A 20527-nucleotide genomic window follows, 5' to 3' on the forward strand; every position below is an offset into this window, starting at 1 on the left:
TCATAATGACTATCTAACGTATGTTTGCTGCTACCTTATACCATGCTAATGAGCATAGCTAGCTCTAATGTATAGTTCCATACTTGGAGTCTTACTATTTTAGAGTTTATAGAGCAGATAAGGGCTTAGTTAGATGTTGTTAAAGGACACACCCTCCCTGGTTTTAGTGCCTGTTAGTCATTGGGAATTAGCTGTGCTTTGTAGCAGAGAGAATGTCATATTTGGGGAGTAGAAGACCTGTCCAGATTGGAGTCCGGCTCTCCTTAGACATTGGGCTAATTAAGTTAGTACTTAAATTTCAGAGTGTCAGCCCTCATAGTTTTGTGTGAGAATTAGGAAAAAATATGTAAGAGTTTTGAAATAATAAAACATGTTATCAATACTCTTGCTATCATTGTGAATGTATATCAAAGCTTCTTGTAAATAGAAAAACATTTTATTACTTATTATTTTTGGAAAGTTGACAATCCACATTTTACCAGTGGTTGAAAAGCCACATCAGGTGTTTGCAAGAGTAAGGAGAAGGGAAGGTGGAAGGCATCCGGAAAGTTGAAAGAATTTATCTACCTTACAGAGATTCATGCTTTCAAAAAGTGAGCTCACTTGTGTAAGAAATGGTGCTGAATACTTGGATAGTATTTGCAGATGATAAAACTTCCTACCTTTATTACACTATTTAAAACAGGGTGAATAGGGTAAAAGGTAAAATAGAGGATGCATAGCAAGCGAGTCACAGCATGGAGTGGAAAATATAAGAGGAGATTATGCTAAACTAGAAGGGATCAGGAAGGGATATTTGGAGGAAATGGGAGCTTGAGCAAATTCTTGAAAGAGACCATGGAGAAGAGTATATCTCTAGAAAGTGGAATAACAATATAAACATAATTATAAGAGACTGGATGTTTGTTTCTAGTGTTAACCAGTACCCCAGCTTGGAGTGAATCTTGATAGGTGTGGTTGGATATGTAGGTAGAAGATGCCTTTTGGAAGATCCTGTACATTTTGTAAACTTGGCCATGCCTAGTGTGTTGTCAAATCTTTTAAGTCTCTGTTTTCATTGATTCTTGTGAGAAGCCTTCCCCTATGCACTCAAGCAGAACTGACTGTGCCTTTTTCTTCTTTTTTTTGTAAATGTTTATTTATTTATTTTGAGACAGAGATACAGAGCAAGCAGAGGAAGGTCAGAGAGAGGGAGACGGAATCCTAAGCAGGCTTTGCGCTGTCAGCATGGAGCCTGATGTGGGGCTCAAACTCATGAACTGTGAGATCATGACCAAGCTGAAAACGAGTCAGACGCTTAACTGGGCCACCCAGGCACCCCTGATTTTGCCTTCTTATTTGCTTCCTTTATGTGCAGAGCAGTGTGGCAGTATGGTTAAATGGGGATTCCGGAGCCAGGCTTCCTGGGTTGAAAATCTGGCTGTTATTTACTAGCTTGTATGAACTTGGGGAAGTCACTTAACTTGTCTGTGCCTCAGTTTTTTTATCTGTAAAGTTGGAGTGATAATATCTGCTTTTTGTGGCTGTTTTGAGAATTAATGGTTTAATTTACATTAAGTACTTGGAAAAGTATCCAGCATGTAGTAAGTACCATCTGTAGTGATGGTGTTATTTATTTATTTTTTAAGTTTTATTTATTTATTTATTTATTTATTTATTTATTTAGAGGGAGAGAGAGAGAGAGAGGGAGGGAGAGAGAGAATCCCAGGTAGGCTCTGTGCTGTCAGCTCAGAGCTGTGGGCTCCATCTCATGAATTCTGAGATCATGACTTGAGCCGAAATCAAAAGTTGGATGCTTAAGTGACTGAGCCACCAGGTGCCCCTATAGTGATGGTGTTATTAACCTCTGTAAGACACTTTATCAATTGACCTATGATAGGATTTATTTACATGCCCCATGTTCCTATTGGACTGCACCCGTTTGGAGGAAAGGTTATATCTTATGTTTACCTTTGTATTCCTGTTGCTTTGTACTGTCTGCCTTCTGCATGGTAGTGTGAGTATAATTCTACAACACATATGTCTGCAACACATTGCCCCTCTGAATCTTAAATTCAATCTCAGATCAACTGGGTTTCAGGAAGAACTGCCTTGTACCAGTAGACTTGCTGGTTGTACTTGCTCTGACATAAATATAGCTCACCTCCATAGATAACATTGTAAAAATAATTTCATTAACACTTCTAAAGTAAAAGGCGGCTCCTAATGTATAAGAAGAGTTATAATTATTTATTAAGTGTGTTTTATTTCTCTAATGAAATGAAGTTTAATGTTTCATTTGCATCATCTAATCATGGGTGCTATAGGTTAACTCTTTGATATAAAAACATTCCTGACTAATTAAAGCCTAGTGTAATTTCTTCCAACTTAATGTGAATACATGTGAAGACAACCGTGCTTAACTTGCAGGTTAGACAAATGGAAAAGATATGGTACGGGTGCTACTTAATGACATCTTTACTATGTACATTCTTGCTTGCTAGTAAATGTTATTCCTCTGCATTCACCTTAGAATGTGGCCAGGCAGCTCTGACTGGGATTTTTTTCTTGTTTGTTCTCAAGTTCTAATAGAAATAGGTAGAAAGACACACTTTTGCCTAAACTAGAATTCTCTGTCATGTTTTATACACTTGATCTTTCTTTTTGTATCTAAGAGAAAATGTAGGTTCTTATCATTATACATTTTGATACTTTAAAATTGAACAATAGAATTTTAAAAATTAGGTTTTAATCAGATGTGAATCAATTTTATTTAGAAGGTTTTAGAACCAGTACTTCTGTTGTATGCATCTGGGCATTGTTTAGGAATTTTAGACATTTAAGGAATAGTATGTTTCATGCAGTTTCTTTTTTTTTTTTTTTAATATATGAAATTTATTGCCAAATTGGTTTCCATACAACACCCAGTGCTCATCCCAAAAGGTGCCCTCCTCAATACCCATCACCTACCCTACCCTCCCTCCAGTTTCATGCAGTTTCAAGTCAGTTGAAGGTGTTGTGCTTTCTAGTTCAGAGTGACATGGAGCCAAGATTAAAAGCTGTGAGCTGGATTCCTCATTTTGCAGACTGACCAATGTTACTGGCAGAAAATATCTGGCAAGTTCTTTATCTTGGTAATATTTTTGACCTGATTATTACTATGGTTTTTAGTAAAGGAGAACAAATAAAAGGAAAATCAAGAACCCAGACACTTGAAGTTGAAAATAAGTCATATTTTGAACTTCCCTTTATTTTGGAATTGTTATCTGAATTAACTTGAGAACCAAGTTTTTGAAATATAATTCTGTCTCATTATGCTCCCAAAAGGACTATGCAGAGATCATTTGTGCAGTTTTCATTCTAGTGTTGAAATAGACATGTATCTCTTACTCAGAAATACTGAATAATCAGGTTGTCTCCGTCATAGCCCAGTTGCAGTGCAGTAAGAGAGAATTTGAAACTGCTGTCAACAGGTGGGTTTTTTTGCGTACTTTCCAAGGTTATCTAAGGTCTAATAGCTGCTACCTTCATTCCTGAAACATTTTTTTTTCTTTTCTAAGATGTTTACATGGAAATAGCCAACACTTTTTTTTTTCTACAAGTTAACATATCTGTATTTTAATGTTTTTAAGTACAGAATTATGGGGAATTCAGAAAGTATAGAACTTCATCTTTATTGAGGAAATGACATTACTCTACCCAAATGGAAGGCTTAAATAAAAATTAGCCAACATTTTTTAAATGCTTAACAATGTGCCAGACACTGTTTTAAGTTCTTCATCTATATTTAACTCATTTACTCCTCACAGTAACCCTGAGAGACACATTCTGTTCCACTTAACAGATGAGGATACTGAGGTACAGAGAAGTTAAGGAACTTGCCCACAGTCATGTCACTGATAGGTAGAGGCAGGAAATTAGCCCAGGTAATCTGCTGCTAGAACTCACACTCTCAATCACTTGGCTATGTTGACAAGAGTAGCCGGTAAAGTGGGCTCCTGTGTTCTTGTCTGGGGACAGGCATTATTCTAGTGCACCAACTGTGATGTCTGTGAAAGGAGAAAGCAGATTATCTTTCTTAGTGAAGGAGCAAGCAAAGAGTAGTTCAGGAATAAATGGTCGGTTGTGGGATGTTGTGTCAGAGTTCCTTTCGACAAAGCTTCCAGATAGCTCACTGAATTTGAGGGGAAACTGAGAGGAATTAGTGGTGAGGAGGGTAGAGAAGGAACGATCTGTCTTACAGAGTTCTCGTAAGCACACTGATTTCACCTGTATGTACCATCCCTCATCTCAACTCTACTGTAGGAATTGCTTCTGTGACTTCAAATCCATTTTACCATAAGCTCTTTATATTGTACATAGAAAAATACAGGGACATTAAATGGGATGTTTTCCCTGTCTCAGGGAGAGTACGCACATATAGCTTGGCTTAAAATATCCCAGGAGTCTACTTTCTTTCTTTGTCTTCTCATAACATTTGATGTAGGGTGTTATGATTTCTCTATCCATCGTATCAGAGCTGTGCACCATCAGATAAATGCGTACTTCTGCACAGTGCACTTCTGTCTAGAAGGCCAGGCAACTTCCCCACTTTTATGAGCTGGACTTGAATGATAATAACTGATACCGCTTATTGAGTTGCCTAGTATGTACCAGGCACATACTTCATTTAGTCTTTAGAACAATCCTGTGAGATCAGTATTACTGCTCTATTGTAAAGATAAGAAAAAATGGAAGGATGGATGATTGTCCAAGGCCTCAAAGGTAATTGGTGAAGTCTAGTTCTAATAAAGTGTTTGTGTTTTCATTGACTATTAATTCATTAAGAAGGCTCTCTTCATCTTTCTTCTTGAAAGTCCAGTCCAGAGACATTCTTAAGCTGATCGAACTTTCTCTCTTTTTTTAAAAAAAAATTTAAACATTTATTTATTATTGAGAGGCAGAGAGACACAGAGCGTGAGCAGGGGAAGGGTGGAGAGAGGGGAGACACGGAATCTGAAGTAGGCTCCAGGCTCTGAGCTGTCAGCACAGAGCCCAACATGGGGCTCGAACTCACAAACTGTGAGATCATGACCTGACCCGAAGTCAGTCGCCTAACCTACTGAGCCATCCAGGTGCCCCTAAAACTTTCTCTCTTAAATTGAAAGTACCTCTCAAGCAGAATGTGTAGCTGGCCCAAAGTTTTAGTCCTCTTGTGAAAAGAGGTGTTATCTATGAGTACCATCATCTTTCCAGAGAGTAATTTGTTTTTTCAAAAAATCTGTCTCGTGTGTGTATTTTGATTTTTTTTTTTTTAGAGCCTCTCTGAAGCTTGAGGCCTGTCATCTTCAAAATTGTATTTGTTCAGGGTGTTGGTGAGTTCTTTGGGTAATAGTGACACAGAAAAGTGACCTTAATCTTTGAAGATCTGTTCATTCATGAGTACTTACATTGATAGCTGCTTACGGTTTCGTGAATGGTGGGTTACCACAGTAAGTCCTGACGTCATGTCTAGGCACAAGATCACAAGTGTTCTCTTAAAGAAAAAATTATGCTGACACTGGTTAAAATGTTAAGGAGGACTTTATTCAAGACTGCTAAAGGTGTCAAGCTTACCACACACAATAGGGGAGAGAGAGAATACTCAACTCTGAATGCAACAAGAACAAGTGGGGATTTATAGCCAAGGAGCAGGCTTGAGGCCAGGATAGAGCGGGTGTTGGTGGATGGAACACCATTCCATTTACTAGGAGAAGACATCAAAGATAAGGAGGATTCTTGGTGAAGGCAGGTGAAGGACTAAATGTAGGGGATGAAGATTTTGGTCGGGTATCCAGAGTTGGGGAGTTTTCTCTAAACTGACTTGGCAAGATTCTTGCTAAAACTGGGCTTTGTAGGCCGAGTGAGGACTGAGAGCCAAGGCAGAAAACTAGACAAGATGAGGGCTCAGAGGAGCCTGACTAAACACTAGTTAAGGAGAGAGTCTTCATTGGGTCCTGTTGCTTAAATTAAAATTAAGAGTTCATGTATTGGACTTGAACCCATGGGAAATACCACTAAGTGAAGTGTATAGTGAATTCCAGAAAAGTATGTTTTCCTACTGGCACAGACTTCTGTGGAAAGGTTAGTATGGATGATCAGAGTGGCTCTGAGAGGTGGAACCTTTAAAGCCGCTGTGATGCTGCACTCTCAGAGTGATTTATAATTTTACTTAAAAAACTTATACAGTGTTTATTAAATGCCAGGCTCAGTTCAGAATCCTTTGCAAACATTAATTTGCTCAGTCCTTGAAAGAACTCTATGGTGGTTATGCCATTATTATTCACTTTTTACAGATGAGGAAACAGAGGCTCAGAGGAGTTAAATAATTTGCCCAAGGTCACATAGCAAATACTTGGTGGGACTTGGATTTCCACCCAGGCAGCCTGGCTCCAGAGTCTGCATTCTTAATCACTCTGTTAGGCTGTATCCCAGGGATTTACTTCTCATTATTCTGGGCTTTACTTTATTCTCTCCAAGAATAAAGAATTCTTCTGGATTTAGTCACACTCTGGACTTTATTCAGGCTGAAGCCTGGATTGAAGAATATATTTAGCTTGAGGTCCCCTATAAATTACAAGGTTATTTGTAAATAGCCTTTCAGGTGGTCTTTCACTTTAGGAGACCTAATTCAGTAGTTTATTGGTTAAAAACACATTCCGTACCTGCTCTATAGTCCATATACTGGTGACCCTTTCTAATCAAAGGTTGGCTGCTTTCCCCTCCCTTTCACCCCACCCCACCAGCAACCTTAGTAGCATTCTTTTTTCTTTTTTTTTTTTTTTTTTATCAATTCTCCATTTATAGGGAGTGAATGGTAGTTCTTTCATAAAGGCTTTGGGAATTGGCTTCCATATAATACACAACTAGCACCAAAAACTTTCTTACATGGGCAAATCCCCAGTGAGCAGAGCAGATCCAGTTCCTAAAATCATTCTTTAGTAGTCTCCTTAAATTCTGCTTAAATTTGTCAAGCTAATATTTGAAAGGTTCTGGTAAATATAGTATTAAAATCAGAGTTATATAATAATACACATGGAAACTCTAGAGTATCTCATGGTATCTTCAACTTACAATTTTTTAAAACTTTTTAATTGCAGATCTGTCTATGGCAGTACAGAAATTTTCCCAGTCACTGCAAGATTTCCAATTTGAATGTATTGGTGATGCTGAAACAGATGATGAAATTAGTATTGGTGAGTACTACTGTTCTTTAATATTCTATGTAATTTAAAAGTCCTGCTTCAGATAGTGATTTCATTGAAATCAAACAGATTTCACGTACCCAAATACTAAACATGTAAAATATTCTGACTTTAATAAAAGTATTAGGGAAATTTTTGGTTATTGTAGAGGAGAGTATTATATATTGTCTAAAAATTGAACTCTTGTTTTTTTCCATAAGGAAATTATTTATTCATCATTCTATAATTTAGCTCAGCCCTTTGATAAGAGGTAGATAACAATGTTTGTCTCTGCCTCAAAGTGAATCATTCACTCAAATACATATTGGACATCCACTATTAAATATACAAGGTACTGGTTTTAAGAATTATTTTACTTTTTAAAAAATGTAAGACCGGTTTCTCTCTTTTTAAAAATGTATTCTTCTTTTTAAATTTTATTTTAGAGAGAGAGAGAGAGTACGTGAGTGAGGGAGAGGAGCAGAGGGAGGGAGAAAGAGAATCTTAAGCAGGCTCCATGCTCCGTGCAATGAGCATGGAGATCAATGTGGGACCCTGGGATCATGACCTGAGCTGAAATCAAGAGTCAGATGCTGAACCGACTGAGACATCCAGGTGCCCCTTGATTTCTCCTTTTTTTTAATTTTTATTTTTAAAAATTTTCTTTAATGTTTGTTTATTTTTGAGAGAGAGAAAGAGAGAGACAGAGAGAGAGAGCACATGTGCGCACATGAATGGGGGAGGAGCAGAAAGAGAGAGAGAGAGAGAGAGAGAGAGAGAGAGAATCTGAAGCAGGCTCCAGGCTCTGAGCTGTCAGCACAGAGCCTGATGCGGGGCTCGAACTCAAGAACTGTGAGATCATGACCAGAGCTGAAGTCATACGCTTAACCAACTGAGCTACCCAGGCACCCACCCCTTGATTTTTGTTTTTTCTTTTTATTTTTTTAAATGTTTATTTATTTCGGAGGCAGAGAGAGACAGAGCATGAGTGGGGGAGGGGCAGAGAGAGAGACACAGAATCCAAAGCAGGCTCCAGGCTCTGAGCTGTCAGCACAGAGCCCAACTGAGGGCTCTAAGTCACAAACCACGAGCTCATGACCTGAGCTGAAGTTGGTTGCTCAACCAGCTGAGCTACCCAGGTGCCCCAGCTTGATTTTTCTTTTAACATGAGTATTTGTTTATAAAGAAAGAAATCAGTTATGATGTACTAAACCAGTATTACTATAGGATAGAGAACATTACTGAGGATCAGGAAACTTGAGCCCTAATCCAACTTTGCCTTAATAATTAAGCAGTCTGACCCCTAGACATGCCCATTCGTGATTCAGATGTTTTATCTCCCATAAAGTGAAGAGGTTGGGTTATGTGATCTCTGAAGTTTTAATCTGTATCTGATTTTACTGTTTGAAGATCAGATTCATGTAGCATTCCTTTTCCCTACATTTTAACAATCACTACTTAACAGTTTGTAGATAGTGGGTCCATTTGAGGCTGAATTAGAGACATGCCACATAATCAAAAGTCTGTATAGAATATGTACATTTAGGAGATAATACTAAATGTACTCACCTTCCAGGTGTAAAAAACAGAATATTACAGGTGTTTTGAACAGTGACTCTCAAAGTTTAATGTATATATGAAACAGCTAGAGATCTTATGAAATGCAGATTCTGATGCAGAAGATCTTAGGTGGAGTGTGTGATTCTGCATTTCTAACGGACTTAAAGGTGATACTGACATTGCTGGTCCATGGACCATACTTTGAGTAGCAAGGATTCATAATCCCTGACATGCCCCTCCACAATCACCTTCCTCTGCTTCCTCTACCATTTCTTTTTCTTCATTGTTTTGTCAGTTATATATGTATTCATAAACAGTATATTTTTATTTCTGAAAACCTAAGTAGCAAGTCCAAACCTAGCTGTGAGAGGAAAAGGCAATTTTATCCCCACCAAAAAGAGGCTCTCAGGAGAAGATAAGCTGAATGAGTCGGATTCACTGTGTGGCTTTAGCTTGCCTACATTCACAAAAGTTCCTTCTGGAGAAATCACTGGCAGAATGCAGAGTTCTTCAACAAGATCTTGCTGCATATGGGATTTGCATTATGCATACAACAGGGTGGTCAAGGTGGCAGGCTTTCAGAGGGGCTGTGCCAGGTGGTCACTTTTTTGGGTTTTTCCTTTAGAAGTGTTAGCTACTCTGAGTGGGTATAGAGGTAGCTGGTCTCTTGAAGTCATCAATGACTCCTCCTCCCTGTGATGCTGTGATGAAAAGTAGCTGAGCCGTGTTGGAAGAAGGTTGAGGACTGCCACATGGGCCTCAACAGCATGACTTCTTTCTCTTTACAGAATGAATGAGAAAGGGCACCATCAGTGATCATGCGCCACTGGCACTTGGAACAATGGTTGTCATTTTTGTGTAATACTTCTTGACATTTGTTTCATAAATGTCTAGCCCCCAGCATAGGCTTTGTAACACACACCTGGCCAAAAAGCCTAGATTATATTACTAAAATACTACTATGTTAGCACTATTATTTAGAAAAAGTAAAACCCACATATTTATATAATAGCATTTATTTTCACTTAGTAGTGTAATTGTAGTTCAAAGAAGGCAGAGGCCAGATCTGTCTTTTCTTTTTTTAAAACTACTTTAGCTTTGGCCCCTGACCTAGGGCCTGACTCATGGTAGACCCTTAAATTGTTGAATAAATGACATAATTTTCCCTATAAACTTTAATTTTTTACTTATATATAATATGTATATAATACATATTATATATGTATTTACTTATATATAATATGTATATAATACATATTATATATGTATTATATACATATTATGTATACATGTATATACATATATTACATGTATTATATATATATAAATTTGTTTTCTTTTAAAGAAGATTATGGTAAATACTTCTGGGTTTTCATAGATATTATGATTCTTAATGATTTCATGACTTCAAATTATTCCATCAGGTTCATATACATAAACTTATGAAATAAACTCTAGAACATTTAAGGTTCTTGTAGTTGGTCTTCCTAAAGAGTACAGTAAACATTTCTGCATATTTCTCTTAATTTCCATTAAACTTCTTACTTACAATACCTTCTTGAAGTCACATGTAACTGCAGTGGTAGGGTTTTTAAATACATGCCCTGCAGCATTTCAGGCATGTTAGGTGATTTTCACAAGTTGTGGTGAATTTGATATTCAACATTGGTCTGCTTGTCTCTTTCCACTTTGGCTAAATGGATGTTGTTGTGGCTCTTGCAGATTAGATTTGAAAAGTGTGAATTGATCAGTAGGTTAACATTTATGGTGGGCAGTGAATGGTAGATGAAATTCTAGTATTTTGAGGGCTTTAAGGAGTTAGATAAAAGATTGGGGGACAGAAGATGAATGCTATGTAGGGGTAGATATAATATTGCTTGTTGCTTTCAATCAGGAGACTTATGTAGCTCCTGTTATTGGGAATCTGAGTTAAACATTAAAACTTTATTAGGAAAACCTAACTTAGAGCAAAAAGTATTGTAAAAAAATTGTAAGAAACAAATAAAGTAAAAATATAGGTATGTTCGCATATCCTCACCACCCAACACTTTTTATCTGAGCCCTCAAATACATTCTAAACATTTTGAAATAACTGTATAAGAAAGAGGAAAAGACTTGAATAACTGTTCCTAACCTGAAGGAATGATGAGGATATTGCAAGTTGTCGTTCCAAGGATAGTGACCTAGGAATGTATCCCTGACACTGTTGGGTAAGGCTGGAGTGGATACAGTGCAAAGAACTATCCTTACCCACCTTTATCAGTTTTATTTATTTTTATTTTTCTCATCAGGTTTAATTCTGCATGGGAAGGTACATAGTTTCAGCTTTGTTTAAAATAGCGTGTTGAAGCCCCAGTTTCAGCCTCTTATTCCTCTGATTTAATAAGAGGAATGAAATAGGGACCGCTGTGACTCGTACGTAGTATTGAGTAATAATAGCATGACACTCTCAGCCAGAGGAATTTTAAGACTTACCAATGATATAACCACTAAAAACGATGACTTACAAAAACTTCTTTATAAGTAAGCAATGTCAATGAAAAATAACTTGTAAAGTCAAGACATTTGCAGACTTTTTGTCTGTGAGTTGTGGTGGGAATGGGTGGGAAGGTGGTAGGAAGATGAATAAGATGTCTGCTTTCAATGTGCTTATAGTGGAATATGGCGAAAAACAGATTCTGAGCAAAGTAAGGAAAAGAAGGTGCTGTTTCCATATCAATATAATTACCTAATTTGTGGAAGCTGTTCCGGGAGTGTTTTAGATGTGTAGGCCTGTGTCTGGTCTGTAAGTCAGTCCCACTCGTCATGTGTCCCCTTCTGCTCTCACCCTTTTGGACTTGTGCTTGCTGGGGTTTTTTTGTTTGTTTCATTTTCAGCATTAGTGAGACATTGCTGGCTTGGAAGGGAGCAAAATGTAATTAGTTGTCTGGGACCCAGTCTGGAATTTCTCAGGCTCAGAGAACAAGTCAGTTGTTTCCAGAATTGAAGTCCCAAGCAAGACAGCATCCTTGAGCTCTCTCTTTAGCACCCTCCTTTCCATTTAAGAGCAGTTAGAGGTCATTACTCCTCTTCTCTAAGGATAAGTGAACTGTACGTTAGCTTTTGATGGCTCCCTTTTATCTGCCAATTACAGAGCTAGCCTGGTGGGAAGCAGCTTGTTGAATCCATCCAACTTAACTTCTCACAGCTGCTCTAATTGCCTGCTTTGTATACTGCTTTAGTTTTTGAACTGACTAAAGATCTTGAGTTAGGAGGGAGCTAGGAGTTCACCAGCTGGACATTTGGGGCTTAGAAATTGGTGAGGGAGGGTATGGAGTGATTACAAACTGGTGTAAGACTCCATCCTTCTTAAAGAATTATATGGGTAGACCAGATACCAAATGTACCATCATTTAACTATATTTACATAGTAAGTAATATGTGTGTAAATGCAAAAATCGATGCCCACTGTGTCAGTACTGGTGTAAAGACATGCATGGGAATTGATAACTTCCAAAGTCATGTCTAGCCTTAAAACCTTACTAGTAGGAAATAAAGGCTATCTCTACAAAAAATAAAATACTATCCATTTAAAAACACTGTTTACACTGGCTCGTTCAAACAATAGAAGCTCAAAGTTATTAATGTGAATCTACCTATTAGACAGGTTGTTTTGCTAGGTGAATTTAGCATGTGAGAGTATAGGATAATAAAGGGCTGTAAATCTTAGTTTATCACTTCAGAATTTATATCCATACCAGGGTTGGGGATTGAAAGTTACTTTGTTTTGTTCCTGTATTTGGTGCCTATAATTTGAAACCACTTTTAACCAAAGTCTTAAAAGTCTAGATTAAAAATCAGATATTAGTCAGCCTGCACTAGTGCCAATAAAAATATGAGTCATTTAATATGAGGCAGATCTTGTTCATTCTATGTAATCTTGGAAACCATTGAAAAGTCCATTTGCAATTGTGCATAAACAGCTTGGTTAGCGATGTTGTATGATGGCCTGTGGTAACTCTCAGGAAAGTTTTGGACAACATGAACCTTGCTCTTAAGAGATTAAACATTTACCAAGAAGGAGAGTCAGTTTGCTAGTAAATATTTTAGGTGGAGACGTCATTCCTTTAGACACACCTAAACAGAAAATTCCTGTGGTAGAGACAGACAACACACAACCACTTGTCAACTAAGGTTATAACTCCCAGCTCTGAGTGGAGAAATGAGGCCATCAATTAGGTAATTCAGATCAAAATACATTCGTAATAATTGCTCACATTTTTCTGACATAACTAATGTATGTATTCTAGTTCATGTATTTACTGTTTTGAATGCAGGTATGCAGACATAGCAATAATGATGGTTAGTGCTTAATAGTTCTTAGAATGAAGACCTGTTACATCTTAAAAAAAAAAAAAAACACAACACCTTTTATATGGAAACCTGTGTACAAATTATATGTGTTTAGATGGATGGATGGTAACTCAAACCGAACCAAGTTTTGTATACTCTGTTGTCTGTAGTGTGCTCTACGTTTTAGGTTCTTTCCTGTTCCTTCTTTAGGAGAATATGTCAAAAGGTGAGACTAAGACAAATTTAAAATAGTGACATTTCAAGTCACAAGGGCTTCATTGTGTCTTCCTGAGCCAGGAGTGCCTTGCCTAGGTGCAAATATTTGTTGTTTGATTACCTCTCAGAAGTGTGATACAGTGGTAAAGTGACTTAACTGTGTAAGTCTGAATCACTTTGGTATGTATAGACAGGAGCCTGAGAGTGATCATTGATGCCTGCTCAGAGGGTATGAAGTGGAAGAAACTTTTCAAAGGAGTAGTTGGAAGTTTCTTTTTCATTTTCTTTGTTAGAGAAATTACTATGGGGAATGAATGCATAAATTTTTGCCAAATAAATCCATCCACTTCGAGGATACATCTGTTAGGTCCAATGGAAAGGTACTGTTCAATCCAGTTTTGCAAGTGATAAATAAGAATATAGTCCAGGGTGGGAGGCATGGCAAATGGTTTCCTTTGTGTGTTTTAAAAGGATTCCTATATAGCATAAAAACACTTTGAGGTAGTAACCTGTGTTTCAGGTTAAAAATAATAACTGATATATTTATAAACCCAGGAAATGTACTTAAAAGATCATAAATGATTTTAACTAAAAAAGAACCTATTGTCTTCAACTTAAACTAATAAAATTTAACTTTTAAAGTTTATTATTTATTTTGAGAGGGGAGAAGGAATGTGTGTGTGGGGGAGGGGCAGAGAGAGGAGGGGAGAGAGAATCCCAAGCAGGCTCTGTACTATTAGTGTGGAGCCTGATGTGGGGCTCGAACTCAGGAACTGTGAGATCATGACCTGAGCCAAAGTTGGATGCTTTATCTACTGAGCCACCCAGATGCCCCAGTAAAATTCATCTTTTAAAGTATTAACTTATGAAATACTTTCTGGAAAGGTTTTCTTCAGAATTTGGTGATGAGCTGTAAATATTCATCCATACAGATATTATTAATATTTTAAGATGGAGTGTGGCCATTCAACTTTTCTTGAGCATTTCTTAGGAAAAAAATTTGCAAACCAGAGACAATGTCATTACCAACTACAACAGAACTCTTCCAAAGAGACCTGTGATTTTTATTAAACATAGGAAACAGATTACCTTCTCATTTGCTGAATCAAAAGAGAATCTATTACTTATTATAAACCCTCATTACAACTGACTTAAATGTGGTTATATAAATCAGGAAGTCATCTATTAAAGTGGAACATTTCCAAATGCCTAAATTGTTTATACAAATAACATTTTCTTTTGAACTCTGTAGAGGAAGCATATTTTACTTCTTAATGGCTCTCAGTTGGACAATTGAATTATTGTTTTCCACTTTTTTTAACCACCCTATTTTTGCACCCACACAGAAACCACCCACAATTACCAATTGAAACAGCTGGGAAAGTTGCTTATTTCAGGTGGAGTTCCTGTCTTTAAAAAAACATGCCACTTGAGAGAGATTTTCATCATATTAGCTCTGTGTTTTAAAGAATGCAATTTGATTTAATTTGAAATTGAAGGGCTTATTTTAAATTTCAGGCTCTGAAAAACAACCTGAAACATATCACAAGTCCCATGTTTCAAAGAAAAAAAAATTTGTCTTAACTTACTGGTCTACATTAATTCCATGAAACTCCCCTTTTTTTTCTTTTGTGAAAGAAAATTGTATGCTCTTCGAGGTTAGAAAGTTTTACTCACATTTCTATTCCTGCATAGTACTTAAGTGCTTTATATTCAGTAGAAGCTTAGTAAATATTTGTTTCATGAATAGTTCCCTTGCAAAACCTAGTGAACCTTTATAGAAACATCATTATAAGGTACATAAATAGAATTTTAGTGTCATATATTAAACAATAAAATATGTATTTGGATATGTCTAGCATGATTCTTTTCAATATAGTAATAAACTAAGTTTTATACAGACATATACATACATCTAACTTTTGCATGTACTTGAGAATCATTTAGAACAAATTTCGTAGTGTTTTTGAATATTTCAAACCAGAGCTAAGGATTTTTGTATTCTTTAAATTATCTAGTGTTTATTGACTGTTATGTTAGGTGACTGTGTGCCAATCCCTGAGGACCTGGTGGGTCCTCACTGAATTAGAGGCTAACATGGAAGCAATATACTCCTTTTAAGACAACATAACTTAAAGAAGGCTAATTACAACGTGAGTGGATAGAGAGGGAAAGGACTTTTATCTGTGATTAGTGACTTAGAATAGCTCAAATCCCAGCAAAATAACTAGATAGTGAAATAAATGCCATAGCCCTATATAACTTGCGATGCAGGAACATATAGTTGAGCCTCATTATTCACAAATTCTGTATTTGTGAATTTGTCTACTCTACAATATATTGGTATCCCTAAAGTCAGTACTCTTGGTGCTTTTGTGTTCATGTTCATATGTAGAGTTGGAAAAGTTGGGATGCTTGACTCAGAGCATCTACTGTATAAAGTGAACTGCAGTGAGGCAGCCATGGCTAATCAACAATTAATAGGTTGTTTTTGGCTCCTTTATAAGGGCAATAACCCAAGTTGTGTTGAATAAAATTTAACTGAGTAGATTTTAAAGATCTATCTTATTGGCTTTATTCAGCAATTCATGAATCAGGCAGCATCCAATCTAGCAGATAGAAAGGAGATCTGAAGAGCTTGTACAAGGCAAGAGATTTTTAGACCAAAGTGAACAAGAGCAAAGAAATTGCACTGGGAGCTTGCTGATTGGTTAAAGCAGGGTTACTCTCCTTATATGGAGAAAAGGAAAGTTTTGGAGTTGTGTTAGGTAACTTGTGCTAAGCAAACAAGCAAAGGTTGGTTGACTTAGGCCTTCTTTTTCTGAGAGAGCAGGTAAAGAAGCTTAAGTTTTTGTTTGTTAACTTGGGGTTTTAGCATGAATGACTCCTTCATTGGACCTAAGCTGGTTACTTTAATAAGTAAAAGGATCAGAGATTAGACTCAGGAACTTGCTTTTGTACCTTTCTTCTACTCTTTTTAGCCTGTTTATGCCTGTATTTCCTGTCAGTAAAACTCAATAAGTACCTGAGTGCCAACTAAGTCTAAGGCACTATAAAATGGGACACCCGAGGGGAAAATGGTATGTGTGAAGATTATGGGCAGGTAGATAAGACCTAATATGTTAGGGGATGTACAATTTTAGCCTAAAGGTAGTGAGAAGCATTGCAGTGTGTTAATCAGAGCAATGATGTTATATTTGCATTTTAAAAAGGTTAATCTGACTGCCTTATGGAAGATTTAAGAAGACTGCCCCGGATGACCTTTTTTAAAAAATGCTTTACTTGGCTGTATCTCTGGGTTTGTGCCCAGGAGAAAATGGGGCATGGGTAGCCTGACTTTAATAATGTAACTTATGGGTATGATACCTATGTTTTTCTTTTAATACACTTGCATTGACCAACAGAACCAGTTAGAGTGCATCTCTTTTATTTTCTGTGTAAACAGAATGTCTTAGTAAAATTGGAATCATATTGGTTGGCTTGTAATTGCAAGCCTGAACCATGACATACCCACAATGATGTTTTTTTCCCTAATTTTTTGCATGATAACATAAACATGTTTTATCGCCTATTGGTAAACATCAGGTACCATAAAGGTAAGTGGTGGCCTGCGTATGTGTTAAGTGCATAGTTTACGGTTTGTTGGTAATTTCCTAGTTTACTTACTGGAGTTTATCTGCTCATGTTGAAGATAGTCTGCTTTGAAAACATCTTTTGAAGATAGTATTTTATCTCAGTTTTCTTGGTGTGGAGTAGTTTATATCTTTGTCTGGAAGCTGCATTTCTTTAGTACTATGATGATCTCATACCTTCTTCATGTACATGTGGAGGTGGGAGGGTGGGAAGTTGCACAGACTATTGTCTCTCTCTCTCTCTCTCTCTCTCTATATATATATATATATATATATATTGAATTATCAGTAAATGTTACTTCTTACTTAGAAATGGCTTGGTTTCAATCCCAAGTTTAGTATCTTAGAGTGGAAAGAGACCTTGAAGAACATGGGAGCTATCATTTTGCTTTAGAAACAGGCGGAATGATTTGTTAAAGTCACAGTAGTTAGAACCTTGATTGCCTGGCTCCTAGGTCAGGAACTTTCACTCTTGGGTTTTGTTTATTCGTTCATTCATTCGTTCATTTATTCAGTAAAGCCTTATCAAGCACTTGTGATATGTCAGACACTGTTTTGAGTGCTAAAGACACATCATTGTGCAAAGCAGAAAAATAATCCCCACCCTATTGGGGGTTTGTCAGAGGAGTTAGATGGTAAAATGTATAGGTTCACTATATATTAAGTTAGACTGATAAATGCTATAAAAAAGGAGATAAAAAAGGAGATTATTTAAAAAATTAAGTGTTTTTAATACAGAGACAGCTAATTTTAAGATCATGGCATTATTGCAAACTGCTTGTAAAATGAGCCTATTTTATCTTTCATTATCAGTGTCATCAATCAAATTTACCTGACCATGAAAACACTGACCTATTTCTAGATTAGAAACCTTGATGCAAAAGCCATAAGGGTAGAAAATACTTCTGAGCCATGCTAGCTTGTAAGCACTAGATTTTTTTCTGAAACATTTAGATGTTAAAGTATTTCTTCACTGCATCCTTCTGCTCTAGACCATTGGATTTCTTCCCTTGCTTGGGCATATTTAGTTTGTGCACTTGAAGGTTCATTGTCTTGATATGTGCAGTCTTGAGGAAAGTGAAGGTGTAATATCCTTTTTCAGCTGGAGTACAAGAATTGAGAGCCAGAGAATATGTTAGAGGGCTTTGCCACATAGTCTAAAGTTTCATTTGTATATTCTCAAGAGACACTTAAGGCTTTTGATTGAAGTTGCCCTTTAGGAGGTTTATTCTGGCATCTGTATATGTGATAAATTATAGCATGGAAGTATTTGCCAGAGTGAGTCAAAGATTGCCTTCCTCAGCAAATCTTTTATGGACCAAGAGAGAACATTTCTAAATGTGAATGAAATAATAAAAGTACAGTTTCAGTTTTGACATAAAATGTTTGGACCAGAAAGGCAACAGTTCTAGAAACTGTGTTTGAAATAAGTGAGTTAGGAGGCAGGACATGAACACCCAGAGATTATTGGAAGACTCATTGACAAAGACAATGGCAATCATATGAACACTGAAGAGAGATTTGGTTGGCTGTGGGGAAGAAACAGACTATAGAGGGAGAAATTAGAAAGCAAAAGAGTTGAAAAATAGGCCTAAAAAAAAAGTCTTACCTTATAAACTAATTTAGACATATGTGGCTGGACAAAAGGGCTAATTCTGGGTAATTTCTCTGACACAGAATTCAAAATAGTTGCTGAGTCATGATTTTGAGCGCTGTGGAAAGAAGAGCTTTCAGGTCATGCTTCATTCTTGGGACTGAAAGAGAATGTCTTGTTTCTTCCATAACCATGAGGGCCAAGAGTACTACTTATTCCTGCCACTGAAAATACTGATAAGCTTCAAGGAGGAAGTAGAGATAATTCTTACAAATCTTATTAAAATATATACTGTTTTGTATTTAAATATAGTTTTAACTCTTAATTCCTCATGCAATCTCCCCCTGCCTGCCTTCCATAAATGCCAATAGTTGCCAAACTGCCTGGCATCAGAATCAACTATGGGAAGCTTTAAAAATTTGATTCTTGATCTGTACCCTAGACTTGAATGAAGGTTGAATCTCCTGGGAGGAAGAGGCTTTACTTATATGGATATTCCTTAAATCTCCACAGGAGGTTTAATTTTATGGAGATTCATGATGTCTGATATAAGCCTGTGGAAAACAGCTACTCTCAACAATAGACTAGTGTTTATACTGAGGGGAGCTCAATTGGAAAGAGTACTAAAATGGGGAAAAAGTCTACTGCAGTTGTGCTTTTTGGATCACCAGATCCCCAATGCACAGCATTCTCCCAGTGGAGCCACTAACGCTGTAAGAAGACATGTTTGTAGGGAAACCTGGTCATTTATTGCCATATTGTCCTTCATAGCCTGAAAAAAGGTTTTAGTTTATGCAAAACAAACAGTTTAGTTTATGCAAAACATTCTCATACCCTTAGAATGAGAGTTGGCATTCATGGGCCAGTGTAGATGCTCTACAGATTTCCCAGACATGAAAAAGAATCAGCTTTTCAAATTAAAATCACAAAGTGTGACTTAGTTCATGCTGATAGACTTTGGATTCTGTAGAATTCTCTATCACTAATGAATATATTTGTGCAAAGAACCTTATGTGCAATTTAGTACATGCATATGTGAATAAAATATTCTTGTAGCCTTATAAAATGGAGGGTAAGAATAAAAATAGTTTTATGATATAATTACTATAATACTAAGGAGAATGTGCTGAGTGCTTTAAGCATAGTAAAAACAAAAATGCTCGAGAGCACCAAAGCTGGAGAAGGGATTTCTGACTGGGGACATCAGAGGATGCTTGAATAGAGAGGTTATTTGATCTGGGTCCTAGTGGTTAGGTAACATACAGTTTAGCAAATTCAGGTAAAGGAAAAGCATGGAAATTGGAAACTATAAGAATGTCTAGTAGTTTCAAAGTGCTAAGTTAGAGGTTAGAAATAGTAGCATTTCAGGCTAAGATACTTGGAAAGGTACCTGTGGTCACATACTGGAGGCCCCACGTTGCTTGCAATATGGAGTTTGGACGTTTGGACTTTATGCAAATCAATAACCTTGAATGGCTAAATAATGACATAATCAAAGGTGCCCTTTAGGAATTTTATTCTGACCATTAGTGCATATGATGAATTAGAGTCATGGAAGCTGGAAAACCAATAATCAGGCTGCTGTAATATTATAGCAGAGATGAAGTGATATCCTTCTATGGGTATGGAAGAAGGGTAGAGGAGAAAGTCCAGCAGTATTTGGTGACTGGATGTGTGGAAGGGAGGAATGAGGTTAATCCATTGCTTGAGTTGCTAACAAAATGGTGTTTTGAGCCCATTTATGGGTTTATATGTGGCAGAGTACCCGAGGGTAGAGGAGAATTATGGGTTAAGTTTTGACACATGTTATGTTTTGAGATGCATACGGAATCTATAGTAGAAATTCCTGGGAGGTAACTGGATTTGCTCAATTTCATGAATTTCATGAATTTGCTCAATTTCATGAATCAGGCCTGGAGTAGTGGGAAAATGGATACATTTCATGTGATTCATGCAGGTTCAAAGTTTCATCCTGCAAGTTGTTAGCTGTAATATCTTGGGTATTATTTAAC

General features: G+C 36.9%; 1 protein-coding gene across 3 annotated transcripts in view; it reads left to right on the forward strand.

The window, feature by feature from the left end:
• The window catches only part of ARHGAP42 (Rho GTPase activating protein 42), a 313165-nt gene that overhangs the window by 69000 nt on the left and 223638 nt on the right, over window positions 1–20527 (forward strand). For all 3 annotated transcript variants that reach the window (XM_049620615.1, XM_049620604.1, XM_049620596.1), the window contains exon 2: window positions 7098–7193. In XM_049620615.1, coding sequence (XP_049476572.1) covers window positions 7106–7193 — 88 coding nt within the window. In that variant the 5' untranslated portion in view covers window positions 7098–7105. The remainder of the gene's footprint in view (window positions 1–7097; window positions 7194–20527) is intronic.

The sequence above is a fragment of the Panthera uncia genome, chromosome D1 (assembly GCF_023721935.1).
Source record: "Panthera uncia isolate 11264 chromosome D1, Puncia_PCG_1.0, whole genome shotgun sequence".
Taxonomy (NCBI): Eukaryota; Metazoa; Chordata; class Mammalia; order Carnivora; family Felidae; genus Panthera; species Panthera uncia.